General features: G+C 46.2%; 1 protein-coding gene across 7 annotated transcripts in view; it reads left to right on the plus strand.

The window, feature by feature from the left end:
• Positions 1-25,717, plus strand: part of Ptk2 (protein tyrosine kinase 2) — a 230,131-nt gene that overhangs the window by 200,101 nt on the left and 4,313 nt on the right. For all 7 annotated transcript variants that reach the window (XM_026403058.2, XM_026403061.2, XM_077801007.1 and 4 more), the window contains 7 exons: positions 1,585-1,671; positions 4,051-4,188; positions 5,098-5,229; positions 12,377-12,439; positions 17,293-17,332; positions 18,013-18,119; positions 22,861-23,016. In XM_026403058.2, coding sequence (XP_026258843.2) covers positions 1,585-1,671; positions 4,051-4,188; positions 5,098-5,229; positions 12,377-12,439; positions 17,293-17,332; positions 18,013-18,119; positions 22,861-23,016 — 723 coding nt within the window. The remainder of the gene's footprint in view (positions 1-1,584; positions 1,672-4,050; positions 4,189-5,097; positions 5,230-12,376; positions 12,440-17,292; positions 17,333-18,012; positions 18,120-22,860; positions 23,017-25,717) is intronic.

Consider the following 25,717-nt stretch of genomic DNA (forward strand, 5'->3'; position numbering starts at 1 on the left):
ACTGGCCCAGGAGGGCACGGCAGAGAGCACCAGAGCAGGCAGGCGACAGAGGGCATGCCCAGTATGGCCAGTGTCCTTCACTGGTGGCAGTTTAATAGCTTCATGGGGACAGAATTCATGACCAACCTACCCCCAAGACCATGCATACAGCTTTTCTGTGTGTTCAGAGTTGTGCACCCACTTCCACAGTGACCCCCCCAAGTGTCTGGCTCCTCGAGGCACACCCTCCCTGTTCCTATGCCTGCTGTTGCGCGACTCCTACTCTGGACACCCTATGGGTGGAATCACTGTAGTTCCTTATAAGCGGTTCTTCTCTCAGCACATGCCAAGGTTCCTCTGTGTCATGGTCTGTGTCAGCACGCAGGGCCACATGGTGCTCCCCTATAGGTGTGCTGCGTGTGTTCTCCTCTCCTGCGGGTAGTCATGCTCCCTCTCTGGCTGCTGCAGATGATGCCTTTGAGAGCCGTGTTGGCCCAGATGTGGGCTGCACTTCTCTGCTATGCATCCCCACCTCTGGGGTGCTGGAGCCGTCCCTTGAATGCCCTCCACAGCAGCTGCCCTGGTCTGTATTCCCAGCAGCAGTGCTAAAAGGTTTCCATTTTTCTACATCCTGGATTTTTTTTACATTTTCTGTGTTTTCATCAAACCATTGCAGCGATTACAAGCAGAAGCTCACTGTGGTTTTTCAAGGTGGTGGTGTGCTAGAGCCTCAGGAGCTGAGCACCTTTCCTGTTCTCTCTGGGGGGTGCTTGTGCCCCCACTACTCTTTAGTAGCACCTTTTGCCATCTCACCACCAACCTGCTCAGAGTCTCTGTATGTTCAAACGTGTTTCTTAGATAAAGTACTGGCAAGGGCTGTGTCTGGGGCTGGGGCTCAGCAGTAGAGCACTTGCTTATTAGCACATGCAAGGTACTGAGTTTGATCCTCAACACCACATAAAAATAAATAAATAAAATAAAGGTATTGTGTCCAGCTACAACTGGAAGATAGATAAAGTATTGGCAAGCATTTTCTTGCGTCCTTTGGATTGTGTGCTCGCTCTGGGTGGTATTATTTGCAACACACGCTTTGTGTTTTTGATGATGTCCTTCTTACCTTCTCTCCTCCTTTGTTAGGTGTTTTTGGTGTTGTAGTTTAGAAACTGTCGCCTAACCCAGGGTCACAAAGATTTGCCCCTGTGTCCTTTTCCTAAGAGCTTTCACTCTTTCATTTAGGTTGTGGTCCACCTTCAGTTAATTTTTGTGTGTGATAAAGGAATAATCAGCCTTTTTCACATGCAGGGGTCTTCTTTCATCATTGAAATATCTTAGCATTTTTATTGTTGCTTTTAAAAAAAAATATTTTTCTTTAGTTGTAGATGAACACAATGACTTTATTTTATTTATTTATTTTTATGTGGTGCTGAGGATCAAACCCAGTGCCTCACACATGTTAGGTGAGCACTCTGCCACCAAGCCACAACCCCAGCCCTTTATCATTGCTTTTAACCAAGCTATTTGTTAGAGATATATTTTCCTATTATTTCTGTAAAACTTAGACCTGTAAATGTTCATTCATATGATACACTGTTGATTTCTTCACAGCCCAGCAGACCTGGTTACCCTAGTCCGCGCTCCAGTGAAGGATTTTACCCCAGCCCGCAGCACATGGTGCAGAGCAATCATTATCAGGTACCGCCATTGCAGAAGTGAAGTGTGTTACTTGGCTTTCCCATACTTTGGTGGTGGGGAGGTACGTGGTGTGTATATTTCCATTTTGTATTTGTTACTCATTTTGGTGAGTGACCTAGGAAAGTTTTCACCTGGTCATTGCCCACGTGACTGTTGTCTGTGGACACCATGCAAGGCATACGTGTCCTCACAGTCTTAATGAGACAGGCTGGTGCCCCAGCAGCTCTTATGCCATTCTCTCCTACTTGCTCTTGCAAGGCACAAGTTGGAACCAGTAGATACGCATTATGCAGAGGTAATACTGAACATCAGTTTTTCCAGAAGACAAATATAAAATTTAAAATGACTATAACAAATCAGACAAGGTACTGTCTTAGACAGTGGACAGTGTGGAAGGGACGCTGGACGTGCCAGCCAGTACCATGCACAGGTAAGAAAGGAGCACCTTAGTAGAGGACCTAAAGCAGTCAGTAGCATCTGTCTTTGTTCTCGAAGGAAGGGATTAGCTTTTGTTGGTTTGCGTTACCTACTGTGAAGTGCACAAGTCTGGGTTCTGACCAATGCCAACATTCTTCTGTCCCATGCCCACCTCCCAGGACAGGCCCCAGAGGCCCCTCGTGCCCTTCACAGAATGTCACACCTGCCCTGGGAGCAGCACTCTTCTGACTTCTGTGATTTGCTAAGTGCCTAGGCAGCACATAAACAGCAAAATAAGAGTGTCATCACTGAACAGATGGTCGGTGAGCCTCACCAAGCCGTTTTTCCTGTCCCATCAGTGAGGCCAGTTATAGTGCCTTTGCTGGTGTCTCTTTGTATTCCCTTTTAGCCTCAGGTGTCCACTGGTTCTTCCACATGGCCAGTATTATTTAGAAAACAGCTTAAAATTAACACCTGTAAGTCAATTCCATTCCTAGTCATCGTGATGAATCTACTGAAAGAGAAATTAGGAAAACTATCCCATTCACAATAGCCTCAAAGAAAATAAAATATTTGGGAATCAAGCTAAAAATTAAAACTATGTAACACTAAAGAAATTGAATATACACACACACACGTTGGATTTTTGGAAACTTTAGCTGGGCTGTCAGCTTTGGGAAAAGTACCCCAGTTTACCATGTTGAGTTGCTTTGTAGAGAAATTAACAAACATATTAGTCTAGAAACATTAAACTTAACTTTTTTCCATTTGTACAGGGTTAATGCACTGTATTAAATATGTAAGGTCTTCATGGGTTTGATTATAGAAACTAATAAAGTATTCTCCAAATAATGGGGTGGGGGGAGAAAACAGCTTTAAATAATTCAAAACTTCTTGTCCTGAGAATTCCTGAAAGTTCTCTGGCGGTATGTGTCATTTTTCACCCAAACTATAGCAACACAACATTTTGTGCTTACTAGGATTTTATAAGATATTTTTATTCAGAAAAAATGAGAGCTTTCTGTGTATCTTACATGAAGACTTACTGGTTAATGTTGTCCATGTGGGATTTGGTATGATTCACGTCTGGAGACCTAGTAAATGAACATGAGGTATGTGTGGGTGTTTGAACATATGGATTTGGCTCTGCTTTATCTCATTAAAAATTTAACTGGCCACCCTGGCCATCCCATACCAGCAGATACTCTATGTAAATAGATCCTATGTCTGCTCACTGAGCCTCCATCCAGAGGGGGCCTGTGGGGAAAGACCCCTCAGCTCTCCTCACGCCTGGAGTTCTCCATGTCCCACTGTGAGAAGGCACAACCCCTCCACCATCAGGCCCTCCTTCATTGGAGGACAAGTTTCTTGTGGCTCTGGCACTGGACAGGACGGGGGATTCTGGAGCCAAGTGTGGCACAGCTGTTTTTATGGCTTCCTCTGGCTTTTATATGCAGAGAGAGTCTGATCTGAGCATTTCTATAGTCGTAAAATTCCAAAGTGAATGACTTCTCATTTCCTAGTGCATTTTCTTTAGTTGTCTAATGCAGCCAGACTGCCTTTCTCGGGGTTCTTGTTGAGAGTCCCTTTCCTTGGTCTGCCAGGTTCTGTAAGAGCTGCCTGTGTTCTTTGGCTCTTGGTCCCTGTGACCCAAGTACAAAACCGGAACTTGGCTCTGACTGTTCTTCAGCTTCTGCTCCCTCTGTACCCAGGGACCTTTGGGGTCACATTAAGCCACTCAGGTAGTCCAGGGCAGTTGCCACACTAGGGTCCTGGCCTGGGTTGCATCTGCACATTGCCCCGTTAGAGAGCTGTTGTCATGTTCAAGGGATTGGGACCTGGACATTCTGGGAGGGGACACCGTCTGCCTAGTATGAAGTGCTCCAGGTCACTTTCCCTGCAAAGCAGAATCACACAGAAGCTGGGTTATGGAAACGTTCCTTCCTCCTGTCCCACTCACAGGTGTCTGGCTACCCTGGTCCACACGGACTCACAGCCATGGCTGGCAGCATCTACCCCGGCCCAGCATCTCTCTTGGACCAATCAGAATCGTGGAATCACAGGCCCCAGGAGATACCCCTGTGGCAGCCCAACATGGAGGTAAGTTGTGTTCTTGACTTAGGAAGTGAGACACCTCATATTTCTAAGTCTGACTGCTTGATTTTGAAGACTGAATTCTAAGATCAAGACTCCCCAGCTGCTCAAATGTTTTCTGGTTTTTTGAGGGTTTTTTTAATTAAAAGAAATACCTGAGGGGAGTGCTCAGGTATTTATTAGCACGTGCCTGAGGCCAGAGGAAAGGCAAGCTGACAGGACCAGTTCTTTGGGCTGTGTTCATTTTTATTCAGTTTCCCTGATAAGACCCACTGTCCTAGGGTTGAAAATCATTCATTTGAGTCAGAGAAGATCCACAGCTGTCTGTAGTCCGTGTCCCTTTCCTGGGAGTACTCGTGGTGAGCGGCTCTGTGATGCTCCATAACTTGTGTGTGTATGTTCAGTGCTGCTGTCCACGTCCTGATTGTTTCTGCTTTTTGACTATAGGTAATGCTGCCTTCTTTGTACACATTCTCAGTTTATTTCTTTAGAACAGAACCCCACAAGCAAGCAAGAAGTAGGTTTTGTTGCAAAAGTGACAGAGATACAGAGGTAGACTTCTTCAAAGAGGAATGGCTCCAGAGCTGGGAATTCCAAGAGAATCTTTTTTTTTTTTCCTAATTTTTTTTTATTTGTAAATGGACACAATAACTTTATTTTATTTGTTTATTTTTATGTGGTGCCAGGGATCGAACCCAGTGCCTCACACATGCTAGGCAAGCGTTCTACCACTGATCCACAACCCCGGTCCCTCCAAGGGAATCTTTGACACACAATAAACTTCAGCCTACAGGGACGAGGCTGGAGCATGAGAGGCCCTGGTTCCACCACCCTTGCTGCTTTGCTTTGGTTCAAAGCAGGGGCATGCAAGCAGCCTTGTGAGAGTGGGCATGTTGTTTCCATCTTTCCTGCCAGGACTCGGCATCACTGGACCTGAGAGGAATGGGGCAGGTGTTGCCCGCCCACCTGATGGAAGAGCGACTGATCCGACAGCAGCAGGAAATGGAAGAAGATCAGCGCTGGCTGGAGAAAGAGGAGAGATTTCTGGTAATCATGTTTCAGAGCAGTTTCTTCCACTTTGAAATCCCATTAGGGTCTACTATATTGCATGTAATTGCAAAATTTTTACATTATACAAACAGACTTCGTTTCACATCTGGTCCCTGAAATGTGCAGCAGTGAGTCATTTGCTTTCTCAGTTGCTCAACGAGGTCTGTCTTTAGGTTTCATTGTGCTCTGTGGCTTTTCATGACCTCACTGTTCACATCAGAGAATCCCACCTGGTGTCAGCTTGCAGTACTGCAGGGCGCCTGCGCTCCTCTGCAGCACGGCCTCACAGCCCTGCCCCAGATGCAGCTGGACTTGGGAATGAGAAATGTCTTCCTTCAGGTGACCTTTAGAAGTCCCTTGGGGACCAAAAGGAAGTGCTGGAGCAGAGAAACCTCTGTGTTCCTAGACACCAAGATTCACTCACTCACTCACTCACTCACTTATTTATTTATTTATTTATTTATTTATTTATTTATTTTAGTTGTCAATGGGTCTTTATTTTTATTTATGTATATTCGGTGCTGAGAATTGAACCCATTGCCTCACACATGCCAGGCAAGCACTGTACCACTGAGCCAGCCCCAGCCCAACACCAAGATCCTTTTGGAACTTTCTAAGTTTTATTTTGAGACAGGGTCTTGCTGAGTTACTGAGACTAGTCTCAAACTTGCCGTCCTCCTACCTCAACCAAGTCGCTGGGATCTCAGGTGTGCCCTGCCACATGTAGCTAATGTGAGGCCTTCTGACAGAGGCCTAGACCTGTGTGACCCGTGCTCTACCTAGAATGTGACCCCCATAACACTGGTGATATATCCCCAAGCACTCTAACGCAGGTCACATGATGGCCTATGTGGCTACCTGTGTTCTTCAGTGTGCCCCTCACCCTCCCCAGCAGCAGGCATCTGAGTCTGCCCTGGCTCCACTTTTCTACCTTCTCCCAGGTGGCTTTACAGCTTGCTTTACAGGTGCTTCAACCATAATGGCTCCTCATTGTCATTGACCTTTTTTAGCTATGTATTCTCTGTGTAAAGGCCATTGATTTTTAGGAATATCCTGTCATTTTCTAATAATGTATCTCAAGAAGGCCTTTATTGATTTCCTTGGATGCCCAGTTCAGTACTCATTACCTCATTCATATATATAAAATCTTCCTTTTTTAACATTTTTTTTAGTTGTAGATGGACACAATACCTTTATTTAGTGTTATTTATGTGGTACTGAGGATCCAACCCAGTGCCTCACGCATGCTAGGGAAGCGCTTTACCACTGAGCCACAACCCTAGCCCCTCCTTTATATCTTGGTTTTTGTCTCCTGAAGCACATGTTGCCTGCCTTTGAATTTGGGGGTTTTTTCCTGCATTTTTATCTCTACCTGCTTTTCTTTCTGAAGTTGTATGTTTTCTGTGATAGTTCTCCATGAAGTACAGTCTCGTCTCTGTGTCTTAAACCTACTACATTTTTCTGGAAGATTTCCCCTGTCCAATCATGCACACCTTTCCCTTTGGGTAGCACTCATCCTGTGTTTAGGAAGACAGATACCTGTCTGAGTCTAGGAGGTGATTCTTCCAGGAGTTGCTTTGCTTAACTTGGAATTCCGTGGTGGTATTGATAAATGAGAATGGTTTATCCATGGTCATTGCTGTTTTCAAGATCCAAACCTTACTTGTTTCATGGAATGAGGTGAGTGCTCCCTGTCCCATCTCAGGTGTGGGCATCAGACTCCAGGTCTGCAACTGAACCTGGAGCATTTCCAACAAACTCTACTTCCCTGGCTCTTAGAAACTGAAGTGTTGTACTTTCTGTCTCTCCTCTCATGTTCGTGTCACATGCTTGGCTCAAATTCCTGAGTCCCTCCTGAGCCTCTCCTCTGCTGTCTACCTTCCAGCTGTCTGAGTCCGTCACCCCACTTCACCCTGGACCAGCCCTGCTCAGTGGGCTCCTTGCAGATTCCTGTGAGCAGCTGTCCCCTTACTCATAGACCTTGTGATCTGGTGGGCAGTGCTGGGTGGGTGGTCTGAAAAGAATCTGGAGGGGAGTGTCCCACTGAGGGGCCAGCAGGCTCAATGAGTGGCCAGCTGGGGAGCCAGCCCGTTGGAGACTCTGAGTGGAGAGCAGGTCTGGGGTGAGGAAAGTCAGGACAGCTGAGACCCAGGGCATTCCACAGCTGGACAAGGGCTGGGGCGGCCATGTGGTGGAGTGTTTCCATAGCACACATGAGGCCTTGGGTTTAATCCCTGGCACTGCAAAGAAATAAGAATAAATGAACTGAGTTGAAGTCTTCTCTGAAACATTGTCCCCTCCAGGCTATTTCCTACAGTGGTGCAGTAGTATTTTTTTTAATATATATATATATATATATTTTTTTTAATTGTTAATGGACACAATACTTTTATTTTGTTTATTTTTATGTGGTGCTGAGGATCGAACCCAATGCCTCGCATGTGCTAGGCCGGTGCTCCACCCCTGAGCCCCAGCCCCAGCCCCCTGCAGTAGTATTTCTAACATGTAACCACCCCATCCTTCTGGGTTAAGATCCAGTGGCTGCCAGAGTGAGGGCCTACTATTGCCAGCCCTGTGAGCCAGCCTCCTGTTCTTCCTTGTGAGGCCAGCACTAGTTAATTGTGTAGCAGAAGCCCCACAACTCCTGCCTGACATCCTGTGGCCTCAAGATGGTATGTCCTGAACCACCCTCCCTCCTGTCCCTAACTCAGAAAGAATGGTGCCATGTCTGAGAATCTACTGTCAAAATTTGAGTTCTGCAAACTGGCCATTTTGCCAGGTGCTGGCAGCAGGTGGGCCTCAGTCTGTAGAGAGGCCTTTCTTTCCTACCAAGCCCTGCTTGAAAACAGTAAATTGGCTTCTTTTTTATTACTGTGTGTAGGGTAATTTTCTAATGTGGCACTATACTGAAAAAGGATCTTAACTTTAAAATGAGAGTTCTGTCCATATAAAGCCTGCTTTGTGTTCTGAGAAAGGAAATCAGGAGTGGAGAGCTATTTTCCCCATACACAGCAGAGCAGTCAGTCCCTAAGAAGGAGGAGTGCCAAGATGGGAGCTAAAGAGTAGCAGTGGACGGTCACTGTCTGAGGACAGCCTCTGCACTGGCTACCGCCCTGCTGCAAACTTCCCGGTCTACGGCTGCAGAGTGTAATCAGAGGAGAAAGGACTTTGAGCCAAAAGTCTAAAGTTTGTCATTTTCTAGAGTAACAGCAACATGAGCATGGAGTCTGTAGCTGTCCAGACCCAGAACAGCTGGAGCTCGGCTTACCCCTGGTGGGAACATGGCTGCTGCCTGTGACCCAGCATTCGCCCTTCTGACATGTGCCCAAGAGGATTAAGCACACATGCCTAGACATAAAAGAATGCTTCCACAGCTTTTATTTGTGCGGCCAGGAACTGGAAACGACCTCCTCGCCTGCTGATGTTCATACCATGGAACTCTGTGCAGCATAAGGAAGAGCAGACTGCCCCCCACAAGGCTTCAAGTTCAGTCCACCAGAAAAGAGACAGGCGGTAGTGATCTCGGGCTGGAAGAGAGGTGTGGTCCCTGTACTAGGCCTAGGGCAGGGTGTGTGGGACCCTGCTGATCCCCTGCTTCATATCTTGATCCAGGTGGTGTGCTTTGCACCTACAGATACATGTGTTGAGCTATGCACTTTCTAATCGGATTTTTTTTAATATATTTTTATTAGTTGTAGTTGGACATTTATTTTTTTATTTATTTCTATGTGGTGCTGAGGATCAAACCCAGGGCCTCGCATTTGCTAGACAATGGCTCTACTGCTGAACCACAACACCAGCCCTATTATTAAATGTTTCTAAAGAGCATATATCTGCTAGGGAACATGGTCAGTTCATCCCAAACATTCTTTATTTATGTGATCTATTTGTATAAGATTTTTAGGGGCTGGGGATGTGGCTCAAACAGTAGCGCGCTCGCCTGGCATGTGTGTGGCCCGGGTTCGATCCTCAGCACCACATACAAACAAAGATGTTGTGTCCGCCAAATAAATAAATAAATAAATAAATATTTTTTTAAAAAAAAAGATTTTTAAATATAAATTGTTGCATTGTATCTTTGTACATCCTTAGAACTTTCTGTAAGGGGATGAGAGAGGACTTCATTCAGGCACAGAACAAACCCAGCATCTGACTTTTTTTGTTTGTTTTTTAATATTTTTTTTAGTTGTATATAAACACGGTATCTTTATTTATTTTTATGTGGTGCTGAGGATCAGACCCAGTGCCTCACATGTGCTAGGGAAGCACTCTACCACTGAGCCCCAACCCCAGCCCAGGATCTGCTTTTTGATTGGTTTTACCTACATCACTCCAACCCTCTGTGTGGCATCTTCCATTCAGACAGGCCATGTATGAGGAAGGAGCTTAAACAGGGGTTTCTATTGGTTCCATGGAGCACTAGATGACTGTAAGTGAAAGAATACGTTAGACATACATGTTTTGTTTGCTTGATTGACTCCCACCTCCACTATTTAAAGGCTGTGTTGCCCCCAGCAACTAAGTGTGCCTTTGCAAGCTTTTGATGCTTACCCGCCCTGCCATGCACTGCCTCAGCAGCAACAGCAACATAGAAGAGGGTTGGCGCATGTCCAGAGGAGCAGAGACAGTCTGCTCAAGGAGGAAGGCCCAGGACACTTTCCCCCACCAGCATCCAGGTATCCTCAGAAGACAGGGCAGGAGGGACAGAGTTCACCAACCGACAGTTTTCTGCCTATGGGTGGGCAGAGTTTTGACATGCTGCCGTATGGTGTGGCACCAGAAGAGAAGCCTTCTATGTGGAAGCTCACATCGAGACTCCCAAGTTCCCAGACCTACGCCCAGCAGCAATAATTCCTTTCTTAGAAATCCATCCCAGGAAATCATCAGGGACTTAGTCACAGATCTGTCTTTGTAGAAGGGACATGGGCCCAGGCCACACTGCTTGTCGTGAACTGATTTGAACCCCACCCTGACCTAGAGCCCATGCCCAAGGCTGCCACTTTGTTTTACAGGCCATTCATTGAGGAGGAGGGCTGCCTAGCCCCTCAGTTCTGTTTGAGTTTGCCTCATACAGGTTTCCACACGAAGGCTACAAACCACTGATGTGGCTTCGCCTTGTGAGCATACGTTAACTCGTGATAACTTCTTCCGGGGAAGAGTAAATGGATTTTATCTTTCCCTTTGGTTTTCTGATAGTTTCTTAATTTCTCTATGGAAAGTGTTTGTTTCTCATTGTTGCTTCAGTGACAGTCAAGCCTGACTCCCCCTCCGCTAGGATTCTAGCGTGTCCCCTAGAAGTTCACCTGTTGGACCTGAATTCTCAGTACGAAGTGTTGGGAGAGGCCAATACCAGGGTATTGGGCTGTGGGGACGGAGCCCTCCCCAGTGAGTGAGCACCTTTCCCTAGAGATTGGCTCAGGTATCCAGGAAGTAGGCCCCTTCTCCTCTGCCTGTACCCAGCTGCCTTCCACTGTCCACCTTGAGTCGAAGCAGCACCAGCAACAAGCTTTCTCACTGTGTCCTGGGGTTTGGACCCAAGGCTTGCATAAAGCTGCCTTTGTTCCTGCAGCCCAGACACTGCCCATGGCTCACCAGCTGGGATGGCTGATTGGATTAATGTGGCTCTTGTTACATCTCCTTGCTGTGTATCTCTTCAGGGGGGTACTCCTGCTAGGAAGTCTGTCCTCCAGGCCAGGGGCTGCCTACCTCTGAATTCTCTCCTGGGTGCATTTCCCACCCAGCCACAGTTGCTCTGTCTTGGGAGGTGGTCCACTCTGCTCTGCCTCTGTATGGCACTGGATTTATAGATCTGTGACACTTGCAGTAAGAACTTTCTTTTACAAGTACCAGTGAGTGAGGCTGGACTATGGCTCAGTGGTAGAGCACTCACCTAGTATGGGTGACACACTGGGTTCAATCCTCAGCACTGCATAAAAATGAAGGCATTGTGTCCACCTACACCTGAAAAAAATATTCTAAAAAAGTACCAGTTAGTGATATTGTATGTAGCACATGTAAACATAGAAGGTAATTTCACCTATAGAGTTTCATTAAGTTTTGCTTTTCAGAGTTCAGAAGTATTTATTCAGATCTTTTCTGGTTTCCTTATGGATACAGTTGTATCGTGCTTTGTAGAATTCTGCTTTCTTGACACTCATTGAGGACTTAGGTCATTTCCCACCTACATTTACCTATGATTTTTAGATGCATATTTTCCAATAAAAATATCATAATTTTTACAGCTTGGAAGTTACCTCTGGCAGCAATGTGAGCGTGTGCACCTGTGAGGTGCGGGACTGGGTGTGGTCTCATTCTGCTAAATGGACACACATCGAGTCACATGTCCTTCTGCCCTTTTCTCACTTTTAGGGCTTTTTGTCCTATTTCCTCGGGCCTCTGATTATTAAAAAGTTTTTCCATAAGTGAGTGTAAGTGTGTGTGCCTGGGTTCAGGGGTGACACACAAGCTTCTCATCTGCCACAGGACAATCCTGGGGATCCTTAACAATGCTCATCAACCCAGAGTCCTCTCTTTGTAATTAGCCCCCAGCTGCTCCTTTACCCATGTCCTACACTGCCAGTTCCCAGACCTCAGCGTCTGTCACAAGCCTCCTGCACTCCCCCTCATGCATAAGAGGAGGGAAGTGGGCAGAAGACAAGGGGGAGCCTGTCCTAGAAGTTCACTTCCAGCCCACCATGGAAACAAGCCTGACTGATCGGTGCAGAACTCGAGGCTCTCTCGGGACTTGGAAGCACAGACCCCGTAGAAGGAAACCACTTCAACTGGAGAAGGCCAGCAGTGGGGAAGGAAGACTGTCTGGGAATTGGCTCTGTAAAGAGGTTGGCTACATCAGAGGACAGTTATATTGTAGAAGGAAGGAATCTTAGTCAGACCTGGTGGCACACACTTGTGATCTCAATGGCTTGGGAGGCTGAGACAAGAGGATCATGAATTCAAGGCCAGCCTCAGCAACTTAGCAAGACCTTGTCTCAAAAAACAAAACAGGCCAGGGATGTGACTCTGTGGTAAAGCATCCCTGGGTTCAGTCCCTGGTACCAAAAAAATGAAAAAGGAATTTTGAGCAGAATCTGCCACTGGGCTTTCAAATTTAAAAATAGACTTATTTCTGTTTTTATTTCTGTAGAAACCTGATGTGAGGCTATCTCGAGGCAGCATTGACAGGGAGGACGGGAGTCTTCAGGGTCCGGTAAGCTGGGGCTCGTAGTGTGTGGGCATCCACCTTAATGATACCTCTAATGTCAGACAGAATAATCAATTCTACAAGTAAAGTGAACATTTCACTAGGATTATTAAGACATTCTCTGTACAGAATTCTTATGCAGATACTTAAGTTTTCTGCCCATTATTGTCATAGGCCACAGTAGTAAGCCACAGTCCCTGTAATCTTAAAAAGTATGTACACATGTTCTATTGTTACATACGATTTCCATTTGCTCAACGTTTTATATACTACTATTGCTGGTTATAAAAGTTGTCATAGTCACATAAAACTTATTCAAACAAGATTTTTTTTCCCCCCTTGGGGGTGTTAGGGAAGAGATGCCTGAAATTCTCTTTAAAGAACTAACTTAAGGGCTGAGATTATGGCTCAGCAGTAGAGCGCTCGCCTAGCACAGGCGGGACCCAGGTTCGATCCTCAGCACCACATAAAAATAAATTCATTGTGTTGTGTCCATCTGCACCTAAAAAATAAATATTTTTTTAAAAAAAAAAAAAAAAGAACTAACTTAAAGGCTGGGGCTGTAGCTCAATGGTAGAGTGCTTGCCTTGCATGCATGAGACAGTGGGTTCAATCCTCAGTACCACATAAAAATAATAAATAAATACAGATATTGTGTCCATCTACAACTAAAAAAATAGTTTAAAGAATGAAGAACTAACTTAGAAGGGCTGGGATTGTAGCTCAGTGGTAGAGCACTTGCCTAGCAAGAACTAACTTAAGATTTAGTTCAAATATATTTAAAGCCAGCTAGAAATACTTCCTAGTGCCAGGAGGGAAGTAATTTAAATCATTAGGATTTGCACCTTCTGGTGTCTAATAAATGCATACACATTTCCTCAAACACATCTACCCCAGCAGGTGAATTCTTCTGGCCCTTTTGAGGTTCTGGGTAGAAAGAAACCTCTGAGTTGACTTTCAGACCTGCCACTGTCACCACTTACTTTAAATTTCTAAAACTTTTTTTCTCTTCTTGTTGTACTAAGGATTGAACCCAGGGACATTTCACCACTGAGCCACATCCCCAGCCCTTATTTCATTTTGTTTGGTTTGGTTGTTTGGCTTTTTGAGACAGAGTCTGGCGAAGTTGCCCAGGCTGGCCTTGAACTTGCATGTGCCATAGTACCTGGCCTAAACATCGTTCTATGTATATAAATTACATCCAGTTTTGAAATAAGAGGTGCTGAGGATTGTCTGGGCCTTTCCGTGATAAGCTTCTCTGAGTAGCTACAGCACCATCTTAATCACAGTCCTGGGTTCCCAGCACCTAAGGGCATGGTATGGAACCACCCTGGCCTATGCCGTAGCTTCAGCATCCCCTAAGGTCTGATGCCAAGGTCACCCATTACCAACCCGCAAACCTTTGGCATTTTTCCCATTAATGTGTCAGCTCAGACTCTGCTGGTAGCCTGAGTCTGACGTTCCTCAGCTCGTAAGCAATGTTACATCACCCACCAAGTTCCTTTCCTAGGCTGAAAAGACTCAAGTACAGCAAGCATTCTTTCCTGACTTGTGAAAAACTCTTCAAGGACTCACTAGTGAGAGAATTGCTAATAGGATATTTGTTAGAAAAGAAAAATTCTTTGTGTTCCAAAATGTGGCACATAGAAGATACTCAGAAAATACGTAGAACAAATGAATGAGACCTGGATAAGAGGATTACTCAGAAATGCCTTATTCATAAGAACTGTCAGACAACACATGACAGGCCTACCTGCAATGTCATGATTTTCTGCATGCCAGACGTAGACAGTAGTAAGAGTGCTTGGTGCTTAGTACTGCAAAGTGCTGTGTGGAATGGGCTCCACGTGATACTCATATTACTGTCAGGCCCTGTTGTCACCTGTATTCCACAGATCCGTAGACTTGGCTGCTGCAGAGGCCTCCTTGCAGTGCCAGACCCAGGCAGTAAACTCCTGTGGCCACCTGGCAGAGCAGGCTTGTCTTACTTCCCCATAACCACCTTGGTCCTTCTCTAAAGACAACGTTTAGTTTGGCACATTTCTTGGAACTCTTTAGCTTTAACTTTTTTTTTTTAATATTTATTTTTTAATTGTAGTTGGACACAATACCTTTATTTTATTTATTTTTATGTAGTGCTGAGGATCAAACCCAGTGCCTCACACATGCTAGGCAAGTGCCCTACCGCTGAGGCATAACCCCAGCCCCTAGCTTTAACATTTTTGAAATGTTCTGAGAGAGCTGTTTGGGTAAAAAGCAGCACAGCTTGTGAACGAGTGTGCTGTAGCCAATAGTCATATTAATGTGTAACTAGTGCATGCACCTAGTTAATAGTCATTAATGACTAGCTGATGGAAATTAACCCCTTCTGTGTACATGACAAACAGAGTCACATCTGCACCTTTAAGATGGCCTGTGAGTCAGTAGCATACTCAATTTGTGACTGCAGCCCAGGACTGGGTACATCGCTAGCTTCAGAGAAGAAGTATACTGAGGCCCGGCAGGCCCATGACACGTGGCTCAATCGATGTGTGGAACATGGGATTCCCTTCCAGTGCCTGCCCTTCCAGAGTGGAACCTGCTTGGCTGCACACAGGCACATTTGTTAGGTGGTTCCAGAATGTTTCAAAAATCGAGTTTTCTAGTTAATTGAGCTTGGTTGTCACCTAATATCAACCAGAAAGCTCGCCGAGTTGAAAGCCTTTTAGGAATTGTGTAGGTTTTACCGCCAAATCTTGGTGCAGCACAGCCAGCAGGCACTGCATCATGTTCTGGCCATATTAACCACCATACCCAGCCCAGGCTCCTCTGGCTACCTGGCACCTCGCTGCTCCCCAGGCGCGCTCTCTGTCCTCCCTCCTTGCACGTGGCTTGGCTCCTACCTAGGATGAGCTTGGCTATCACAGCCATCTCCAAGCCTGAGCTCAGGACTCTCCTTCCATTGGCCCTGTGCTGTCTGGAGTGGGCACAAGTGTCTCTCTCCACCTCTCTGTCAATTTCTGTTTTATTCAGCTTTTTCACCATTGTGACTAAAGGGACTCAACCAGAGCAATTGTAGAGAAGGAAAAGTTTATTTGAGGGCTCACGATTTCAGAGGCCTTAGTCTTTAGAAGGCTGGCTCCATTTCTCGCGGCTCAAGATGAGGCTGAACATCATGGTGGAAGAGTGTGACAGAAGGAAGCAGCTCACATGATGATCAGGAGGCAGAGAGAGAGAGGTCTCCACTTGCCAGATACAAACATATACCCCAAAGCCACGCCCCAATGCCCACCTCCTCCAGGAACACCCTACCACTTCATTTGCCACTCAGTTAATCCCTATCAAGGGATTAAATAACTGGTTTTGGTTAAGACTCTCACAACCCAATCTTCTCCTCTCAACCTCTTGCATTGTCCTCTTGCATTGTCTCACACCTGAGCTTTGGGGGGATACCTCATATCCAAGCATGGCAGCTCCACAAGGGCAGGAGCTCTGGTTTGTACCCAGTACAGTATCAGCTACAAAGCAGGGGCTCAGTGCCTGCTAGTTGAAGAAATGCAAGCATGAACATGGCATGTAAGGTAGAAAGCACGTTGCTTAGGACCCCTCCCCCCCGCCAGGCTCTGAGAGTCTGCAAGGTTGGGAACCAGGGTGGGAACTAGGGATGCAACTCAGCAGTAGAGCTTGTGCTGGGCACAGTGTCACAGCACCTGCAGTCCCAGCCCCTGGAAGGCTGAAACAGGAGGATCACTTGAGCCCACTAGTTCAAGGCCAGTCTTTCAACATAACATAGTAAGACCCTGTCTCTTTAAAAAAGAAGAAGAAAATGTAAGTAGTTAAATTAGTTAGTTAAAACAGGATAAAATGGCAGGTTGAAAACAACTTTGATTCTGGGGAAAATAGTCATTTTAATTATATGTACTGTTTCATTGTCCTGGTATTTTAAAGAAGTACCTCTTTTCAGTAGAAAACAAAGCATATTAAATTATCTGTATGTATCATTATTTTAAAATGAGCAAGAAAAGTTTTTCTTTTACAAGGTTGGGTATGGCTCTAAAACTTTTTTTTCCCATTTTAGTTATAAAACTCATTACTTTAGATTGACTGTACACCTTTAATCCCAGCAGCTCAAGAGGCTGAGGCAAGAGGATTGTAATTTCGAGGCCAGCTTCAGCAACTTAGCAAGTCCCTGCCTCACAATAAAACATGAAAAATATGACAGGGCCTGGGGACGTGGTTCAGTGGTTAAGCACCCCTGGTTCAATCTCTACCAAAAAAACAAGGGACTTATTACTTTAAATGAAGTGTCAGGCATAAAGACCTGGAGAAGGACTGTTTCCATTAGAGGCCTCCCCTTACCCAGTCCCTGTTTCCTTGCCTTGTCCTAGAACTGCTGGAGGGTTATACCCGTTCTGATGTACACAGCGCTTTAGGGACACTGACAGCATGAGCCCATGGAGACTGCCAAACACCCCAGTGCTACCAGGTCCCTATCTCTTCATTGTTGATTGCACCCTTACTGTGATCAGAGTGGGTAGAAGGACCCTGAGCATGAGATCAGCAGTGGACACATGCTGGGAGGGCTGGGATTTCAGACCTTTGATGGTAAACCAGAGACATCCATGTAGGAAAGTTCTAGATCTGTATGAATACCAGAGTACCCCGAGGTTGCCTTTGTTACAGCCCTCCCCACACACACTATTGGTGTGAGGTGTCACCTGCCTATTTCCCCACACCACTGAGCCCTGCAGGTAGCTGTCTTGTTCATCCCAATGCCCCAGCATCTGGCAGAGTTCTGGGAGTGGATGAATAGGGAAGAGAGTGGGATGGTTCTTTCCCTTTATACATCAGTACATTGACTCAATTTTCCTTTCCCACAGACTGGAAACCAACACATCTATCAGCCTGTGGGCAAACCAGGTCAGTGAAGAAATGAGTTGTGTCGGGCTGGGGATGTGGCTCAAGCGGTAGCGCGCTCGCCTGGCATGCATGCGGCCTGGGTTCGATCCTCAGCACCACATACAAACAAAGATGTTGTGTCTGCCGAAGAATAAAAAAAAAAAAAAGTAAATAAATATTAAAATCAAAAAAAAAAAAAAGAAGAAGAAATGAGTTGTGTGTCAAAAGCTTGTGTAAGTAGCTGGGTACAGTGGCACACACTTGTAATCCAGCTACTCAGGAGGCTGAGGCAGGAGGATCCCAAGTTCAAGGATGGCCTCAACAACTTAGGGAGACCATCAGCAACTGAATGAGACCCTGGCTCAATTAAAAAGTAAAAAGTGCTGGGGATGTGTCTCAGTATTTAAGTATCCCTGGGTTTAATCCCCAGTACCAAAATTTTTTTTTTTAAAATACTTATGTAAGTTGGCAGCAGGTTGGAAGTAAGTGTAGTGTCACAGCTGGAGGATGTCCACAGGATTTTAAGCCTTCCCCCAACAGATCATAGCAAGTTTGGTTCTGACCACACTCAGCCATGGCTGGAGTCCTGAAAAGCAGAATCTAATACTGTAACACCACAGGCCCTTAGGACAGGAGCCTGGTGCCAGTGCAGGGCATTGGCTTTCTTCATTACCCTTAAGGAAGTCCTTCTGCTTTGCCAGATCCTGCAGCTCCACCAAAGAAACCTCCACGCCCCGGAGCCCCCGGCCACCTGGGCAGCCTCGCCAGCCTCAGCAGCCCTGGGGACAGCTACAACGAGGGTGTCAAGGTAGGCATCAGATGTGGGCATGCTCTTTTCTTAGGGTTGGTTGGATCCCTTTGTCATACAGTGGGTGGGGACAGCACAGAGAGGACCATAAGGGGCCAGAACTCAGCTGGTTTTGAATCCCCTGAGAGCCAGGGAAGTGTTACCCAGACTCTCCCAGTTTTCTCTCATGATTGACTTTAGGGACTTTATCACATTCTGACTTTGTGCCTACATCTTCCTCCCATGAGGCACAACGTGTCTGTGGAAATCAAGTGTTGATTTTTTAAAAATCAAGTTTTGTAAATTAATTAAGCCATGATGCCAGGGGTAAGTGAGGACCTGTGGGCCCACTTCGCCTCTAGGCTCATAATCGTGGTGTTAAGAAAAGCCTGTTGTCCATCCAGAGTCAGGATGGTTCCCTGTGAGAACAAGTAGAGCCCCCACCTCCCGCCAAGAGCAGCACTGGCCCAGGCACAGCATGATCTTGCCCTTAATTGGGCTCATCAACTCTGCTCCTGGCTTGGAGCCAGAGCTCACCATCTGGCTCTCCCAGGCCCCCTGCCAAGCCTGAGAGCTAGGGCAGCTTTCCTCACCTGGACAGGGAGCCCCTCTGGCCTGGCCACTTTACAGCCACTTCTCCAAACATGCTCCATATATTGACCAGAGGCACACCATTCCCATGATCTGACTGTCTGGAATAGGGGCAGGTGGTGGTTTGAGGGGCAGAGCTCTTCCCGACCTGGTGTTGCGTGAACACACGGTACACCTCAAAGTAGACAGCACCCCAGGTCAGTGCACATGAGCTGGGTGGAGGTGATCTTTGCTCCACACACTCATTGCGATGTTGGAGTGCCTTCCCCCCGTCAGGTGTGGTTCAGACCTTGTCCACGTTCATCCTCGTGTTGGCCTCACACAGGGGAAGCAGCGTGCTTATGGTCATTGGCTCTGGTGGCTGGGCTGGCATGCTGCTGCAGATCCATGGACTGCACACCTCTGCACTCTGCTCCAAGGTGCCACCTGTAGAGCTGCTCTAGCTGACCCCTGGTCAGGTATATGCATTCTTATCCCAAGTCCCGGAAGGGAGCACGCATCCTCACCAGGGGTAGTGTTGCCCTGTCCATCCAGGAGGTGACCAGAGAGTGAGTGGGCTGGTGCTGGCAGGTGTAGCCTGCTCCCTGGGGGGTGTCCAGTGAGACAGCTAGGCCCATGCTGCCCTGAAACCGATGAATATCCAGAGCACCTGTTGGCCAGTCGTCAGCTCCTGGGACCCTGCAGCTTCCCAGTGCTGTCAGGGACATGTGGGTATTCTCAGAAGCAGCAAAGACATGACCCTTCCTAACACAGATTTTTTAAGTAAAAATTTGAAAAACAGAATGGTAAAAAATCAGGTTAGTGAGCTTATTTCCATAAGCCACAAGACGAGACTTGCACAATGACTTGTGCTCCAGTGAAAAACCAACGTTAGAAGCTGTTGAGGAACCCCAGAACCCTGACACACCTTCGTGTCCCACACCTGGAATAACCTCGTGAGTAAACTCTTGGTAGAAACAATATGCTTGGGCTGGGGTTGTGGCTCAGCCGTAGAGTGCTCGTCTCGCACACTCTGGACCCTGAATTTGATCCTCAGCACCATGTAAAAAATAAATGAGTGAAATAAAGATATTGTGTCCAACTATAAAATAAATATTTAAAAAAATTTAAAAAGAAACAATATGCTTAAAATACATGAAGATTTTGTGGGCTGGGGTTATGGCTTAGTGGTAGAGTACTTGCCTAACATGCATGAGGCACTGGGTTCGATCCTCAACACCACATAAAAATAAAACAAAGATTGTGTCTACCTAAAACTAAAAAATAAATATTAAAAAAAAAAGATTTTGAAGTGATTAGTGTGGAGCCCGTGCCTGTTCCTTTATTATCTATCTGTAGTAAGTGTAGCTTGAAAGAATGATTGTTTTGATACAGAAATGTTTGCCTTTAACTAGGTATAACTAAAATAATCATTCAAATAACATTTAGCCAGAAATCGTCCCAGTTTTCCTTGGCAGCTTTGCTCTTGTGGCTTGGTTTCAGTGCTGGGGTCAGATCCCAAGCCCTATGCTGTCACACTCCCCCTGGAGCCTCCCTGGAGCTCTGAGGCTTCAGGCACCACCCTGAGGGGTGAGATTGGCCACATGGCTGGGGGACAGTTGATTGTCATTAATTGCCAGACAAGGAGTTTCCAAGTTGTTGAGCTCTAGAAAATAGGGAACCAAGAACAGATGTTTCTCTAAACTTCTGGAGTGTCACCATGCGTGGTTAGAAGCACCATAAGAAGGGAAACCTTAAGCAGGTCACAGTCATAGCAGGCCACCCTCCACCCCTAGAATTGCAAACCATCCTGTTTCTTGGTGGAATACGCCCTTGGCACCCTCCCGAAGAAGCCATGTGTCTTCCTGTGTGATGGAGTCTATACAGGCCATCCTGGGAAGATAAACAAAACTGCGCTGAGGTCCTCACTGCAGAAAGTAAAAGGCAGCCAGCCCTTTCTTTTGAGTGATGAGTTCTAGAGTTCTTCTTTCCAGTGCACATGGAAGTACCAGAGAGAAGTGCATCTCTACACTCAGGTGCTGGGGATCTCAAAAGTATCTTTTGAGATACTTTTAAGAAGAGGAGAAGGTGCTTGTTTCTCCCATTCACTGCCTGTTCAGGCAGAGGACAGCCAGGGGTGGTTTTACTCAAAGTCATGGGACCTTCTCTTAAGAATTGGTTCAAGCTGGGCACGGTGGTACATGCCTGTAATCCCAGCAACTCAGGAGGCTGAGGCAGGAGGAGTGAAAGTTCAAAGCCAGCCTCAGCAACTTAGCAAGATCCTGTCTCCAAAGAAAATATAAAAAGGGCTGGCAATGTGGCTCAGTGGTTAAGTGCCCTGGGTTCAGTATCCCCAATATTAAAAAATAATAATAATAATAATAATAGTTGGTTCAAAAGAAGGATATTCTTTATACTTTGATTTTTAAAATAAGCTCCTGAGGTCTTTAAGCACACCAGGAATCTTTCTTGGGGCAGTGTAGCTAGATGCCAGTGCGGATTCCCAAGGATGCGAAGGGCCAAGTGTGGGAACCAAATCCCTGGGAAGTCAGGTGGCATTTCCAGTGATGAAACGTCCCCATCTCTTATGAAGAAGCCTCATTCTGCTGATCCTTGCACGGCTGCCACTTGTCACTCCCAGGCTTTGCACGCTGTCCTGCTCACTTATCTCATGGGAACAAGCGTGGTGCATGGCAAGGCTCTAAGTCACCCACTGTGCATGGAGCCCCCAAAAGACAAGGTGGCTCCTGATGGCAGAGAGCAAGAGCGGGTTGCAGCCACAGCTGGTACCTTGCGTCCTGCTCATGTGTTTGGGGAGGTATCTGCTGCTTGATTAATGTTGTTTTTCTTTTTTTCCCTTCCTCTGATAAATTCCTCTAACTTTTCCTCACCTCCGTTGGACAATAGCCATGGAGGGTAAGCACATTGTGTCTGTGTGTCTGTCCAGCTTGCTCTCTCATACCCAGCTCCCTGCATGTGACCCTGAACTAGCAAGTGGGAAGCCTGGTGCAGGAGTCGGGGGGCACTTTTGCTTGGTTCTTCATCTCTCATGACTGACAGATGCCAGAAACAGCACTGATGTTGGCTGAAAACTGAGAGGTGGACACCCTTGCAGTAGATGAGCTGTTCCTGCCCTTTTTTGTCCTGTACCCAGACTTGGGAACAAATGACTAGTTCTGTTCCAGTCTCCTTGGGCAAGGTACCCAAGAGTTCAGAAACGGGCACTTATAGTCTTAGACTGAACACCAGCAGAAGATCACAATCAAATGACTGTCATTTACAGCAATTTAGTCTAAACGCACATCTGTGCGCGTGCGCGCATACACACAGTGTCTTTCTTGTAGTTAGTATAACTCTAAATGTTTTGGTGGTGCTGGGGATTGAGCCCATGGCTTTGTGAAGGCTAGGCAAGTGCTCTGCCACCGAGCTACACCCCAGCCCCCAATTTGAATTTTTAATTACTGCCAAAAATTTGGTAGAGGCCACACATTATTCCACCTCTAGTACTCAGGTTATCTGGGTAACATGTAATATTTCCTGTGTCCTTGGGTGGGCATATGTACCTCGGGGCTTCATCTGCCCTTCATCTGGCCCACTAGAGAAGCTGAGGCTCAGAGCCCAGATTCATCCAGCAGGCAGCCAAGAGCTGTGGGAAGCAGCTTCCCCACCACTGGGATTTAGGAGTGTCCTGCAGGTAGGTAGTGACCACTGGGGATGAACTCCCGTGTGAGAGCCTTCCATCATGAAGAGAGCGGGTTTCTCCTAGGCAGCTCAGCTGAGCCATAAGCCTCCTTACTGCAGAACTTAAAGCCAAGGAAATGCTCAGTACTGGTGTAGAGTGTTCCATCATTAGCAAGTGACTTTCTGTGGAATTTGGTGAATCCTCAGATGTAAAGTATGTGGGTTGTTTCTCTTGTGGTGAATAATCTTGGGGTGTGGGGACACTGAGTTTAAGTACAGTATATGTCATTCCATTTCATTTCCTTTAGCTGAGCTCAAAATTAGAAAAAAATATATTGCCAACTCTATTTGTCACTTGGGTGAATCACTTTACTGTCTCAAACTGAACTATATCCTATACAAACAAGAAAATCCATTATCTTCTGCAGTCTGCTTTGAAGTCTAATTTAGCTGTGGTGGTATTACGCCCACTGCTGGAGAGCAGAAGAATGATCTGCTTCTTTATTGTCAGCTTCAACCCCAGGAAATCAGTCCCCCTCCCACTGCCAACCTGGACCGGTCCAATGACAAGGTGTATGAGAACGTGACGGGCCTGGTGAAAGCTGTCATCGAGATGTCCAGTAAAATCCAGCCAGCCCCACCCGAGGAGTACGTCCCTATGGTGAAGGTGAGTGCAGCCTGCGGTGCACAGAGGCTGCAGTAGAGCTACTCGATGTCTCTGACATCTCCCAGAGTCAGACCTGATGCTTAGGAAGGTGTGAAGGCACCACATGGTGAGGACTCTGGAGATAGCCACCATCATTGTGAATCCCTGCTTTTCTCATGTCAGTAAACATTAGGATGGTAGGGTCCTGAAGGGATACCATCTTTCACAAATGTAGTCTCTAGTTAAAACAGCAGCTGCAGATGGGTACTGTCAGCATGAGGCATTTATGTAAAGTTGAAGAACATGCAGGAACATCCTGAATGAGTCCAAGAAGTACATGGGATCAGTAATTATCCAGTTGAGATACTGTCCCTCTGAGGAAGAGGCAAAAGAGTATATGGACAATTTATCTGTGTTGATTTTCTTAAACTAAGGGGTGAGTATGTGTGTGTTTTTTTTTTTTAATTTAAAAAAATAAAAGAAGGAAGAGACCAAAATAAAAATACTGTGGACTATTTTTCAAATTGTGCTCATGTCCAAACAAGACTGCCCAGGAGGCTCAGCATTGCTCCTACCAGACCCTCATGATGGCACACGGGTGCTCAGAAGTGTCCTGCAGTTCAAAGAGTGCCATCAAACTTAGTTTTAGTGTTTTTGAAAGGTACTGGCACATGCTTTTTTTTTTTTTTTTTTCTTTCCCCCACGGTGGTAAGTTTATCATCCTTGGAGCCAAGTATGGTGGAGCACACCTGTAATTCCAGCAGCTGAGGTAGAAGGATTGCAAGTTCAAAGCCAGCCTCAGCAATTTAGCAGGGTTCTAAGCAATTTAGCAAAACCCTGTCTCTAAATAAAATATGAAAAGTGCTGGGGATGTGGCTCAGTGGTTAAGTGTTCCTGGGTTCAATACTCAGTACAAAAAAAAAAAAAAATTTACCATCCTTGGGGATTAAAATGGAGCAAACTTTTACATGCATTGATGAATATGTCAAAATCAATCCTGCTACCACATATAACTACAGTGTATGTGTAACTAGACAGCACTAGTAGGAACATTTCTTAAAATATATCATCTTCCCTTTCCCCACATCTGTGACATTAAGCACCTTCAGGCTGCTGAGAACCGTCACCAAGTCCAGCTCAAGCACTTTCTCTTTGCAAAACGGAAATTTCATCAGTTAAGCTCTGACTCCTCATTCCCCCTCCTGCTCAGCCCCTGCAAGCCTCAGTTCTGCTTTCTATCTTTCTTTGAATCTGGCTGCTCAGGGTCTGTCACATAGTGAGAGTCATGCAGCATTTGTCCTATTGGGACAGGCTTCTGTAACTGGGAAAGATGTCCTCAAGGCTCCTCCCTGTGGTAGCATGTGTCTGAATCTCCCTCATCTCTAAGGCTGAGCAGCATCCTGCTGTACGTGCGTACCTGCTTTGGTTCATTCATTTGTCCATCTGTGGACACTTGGTTGCTTCTACCTGGTGGCTCTCATGAATAGTGCTGCGGTGCATGTGACGTACAGGTAGCCCTTCGAGGCTCTGCCTTCAGTCCTAGTGTGCAGTCAGAAGAGGAGTTCTGGCAGGCACAGCAGCCCTGTTGTGATCCTCCCAGATCCTGCTACCGTGCTTCCCAGCAGCTGCACCTCTGGCTTCCCCACAACCTGTGCAAACTCCAGCTGCTCCGCCTCTAAACTGCATGGGTGGGTGGCTCTCTGTTTTGTTGTGTGATTGCTTTGAAGAAATGTTTATTTAGTTCCTTTGCCTGTGCTTTAATTAGTTTTTTTGTTGTTGATTGTGGGGTCAATACCACTTTTTTAGTGTACCTATTGGCAGTCTTTGTAGAAATACCATCAATGTAGAAAAGCTGCTTAAAAGCTGTGATATTTCTTGATCATTCTGGTTCATGTTTTAAACTGTGCTCCTGTGACTATCATAGCCTAAGTTCTTCTGGAAGAACATGATGAACCCATAGCCAAGTTTGAAAAAACAACTCAGCAGTAAACAAAAGCACTCAGGATTTCAGACATGTCAAGATTGTGCATGTTGATTTGGTAGCAACTACTGCTTTAACTATCAGTCATGTAGTCTGTGGGATGCTCCATTCATCACCTGGCCACTTAGAGTGGTGGTCCTGTAGGACTATATGCTCAAGTGGTACTGCAGCCATCCTAGTTGTGCAGGCAGTTGCCCAGCAAGGCCCGCCCAGAGCATCTCCCTCTTAGGTAAAGCCTGACTGCTTTGGTCAGAGATTCCACTCCTTTTGCATGCTGACCCAAGTATAAATGCCATTTTCATACTGATTTTATTCATATTACATATTGACATACTGGTCATACATCTTGGATCCTCATAAGAACAACAATACCAATAATACGAAATTTAGCCTGGCACTGGCACACACCTGTGATCCCAGTGACTCCTGTGGCTGAGGCAGGAGGAACGCAAGTTCAAGGCCAGCCTAGGCAACTTAGAGAGACTCTGTCTCAGTAGAGGACTAGGAGGTGGGAGCAGTGGCACACGCCTATAATCCCAGCAGCTCGGGAGGCTGAAATAGGAGGATCAAGAGTTCAAAGCCAGCCTCAGTAAAAGCGAGATGCTAAGCAACTCAGTGAGACCCTGTCTCTAAGTAAAATACAAAATAAGGCTGAGGATGTGGTTCAGTGGTTGATTGCCCCTGAGTTCAATCCTTGGTATTCCCTCCCCCAATAAAAAAAAAAGGACTAGGGATATAGCT

Source organism: Urocitellus parryii, chromosome 7 (assembly GCF_045843805.1).
Source record: "Urocitellus parryii isolate mUroPar1 chromosome 7, mUroPar1.hap1, whole genome shotgun sequence".
NCBI lineage: Eukaryota > Metazoa > Chordata > Mammalia > Rodentia > Sciuridae > Urocitellus > Urocitellus parryii.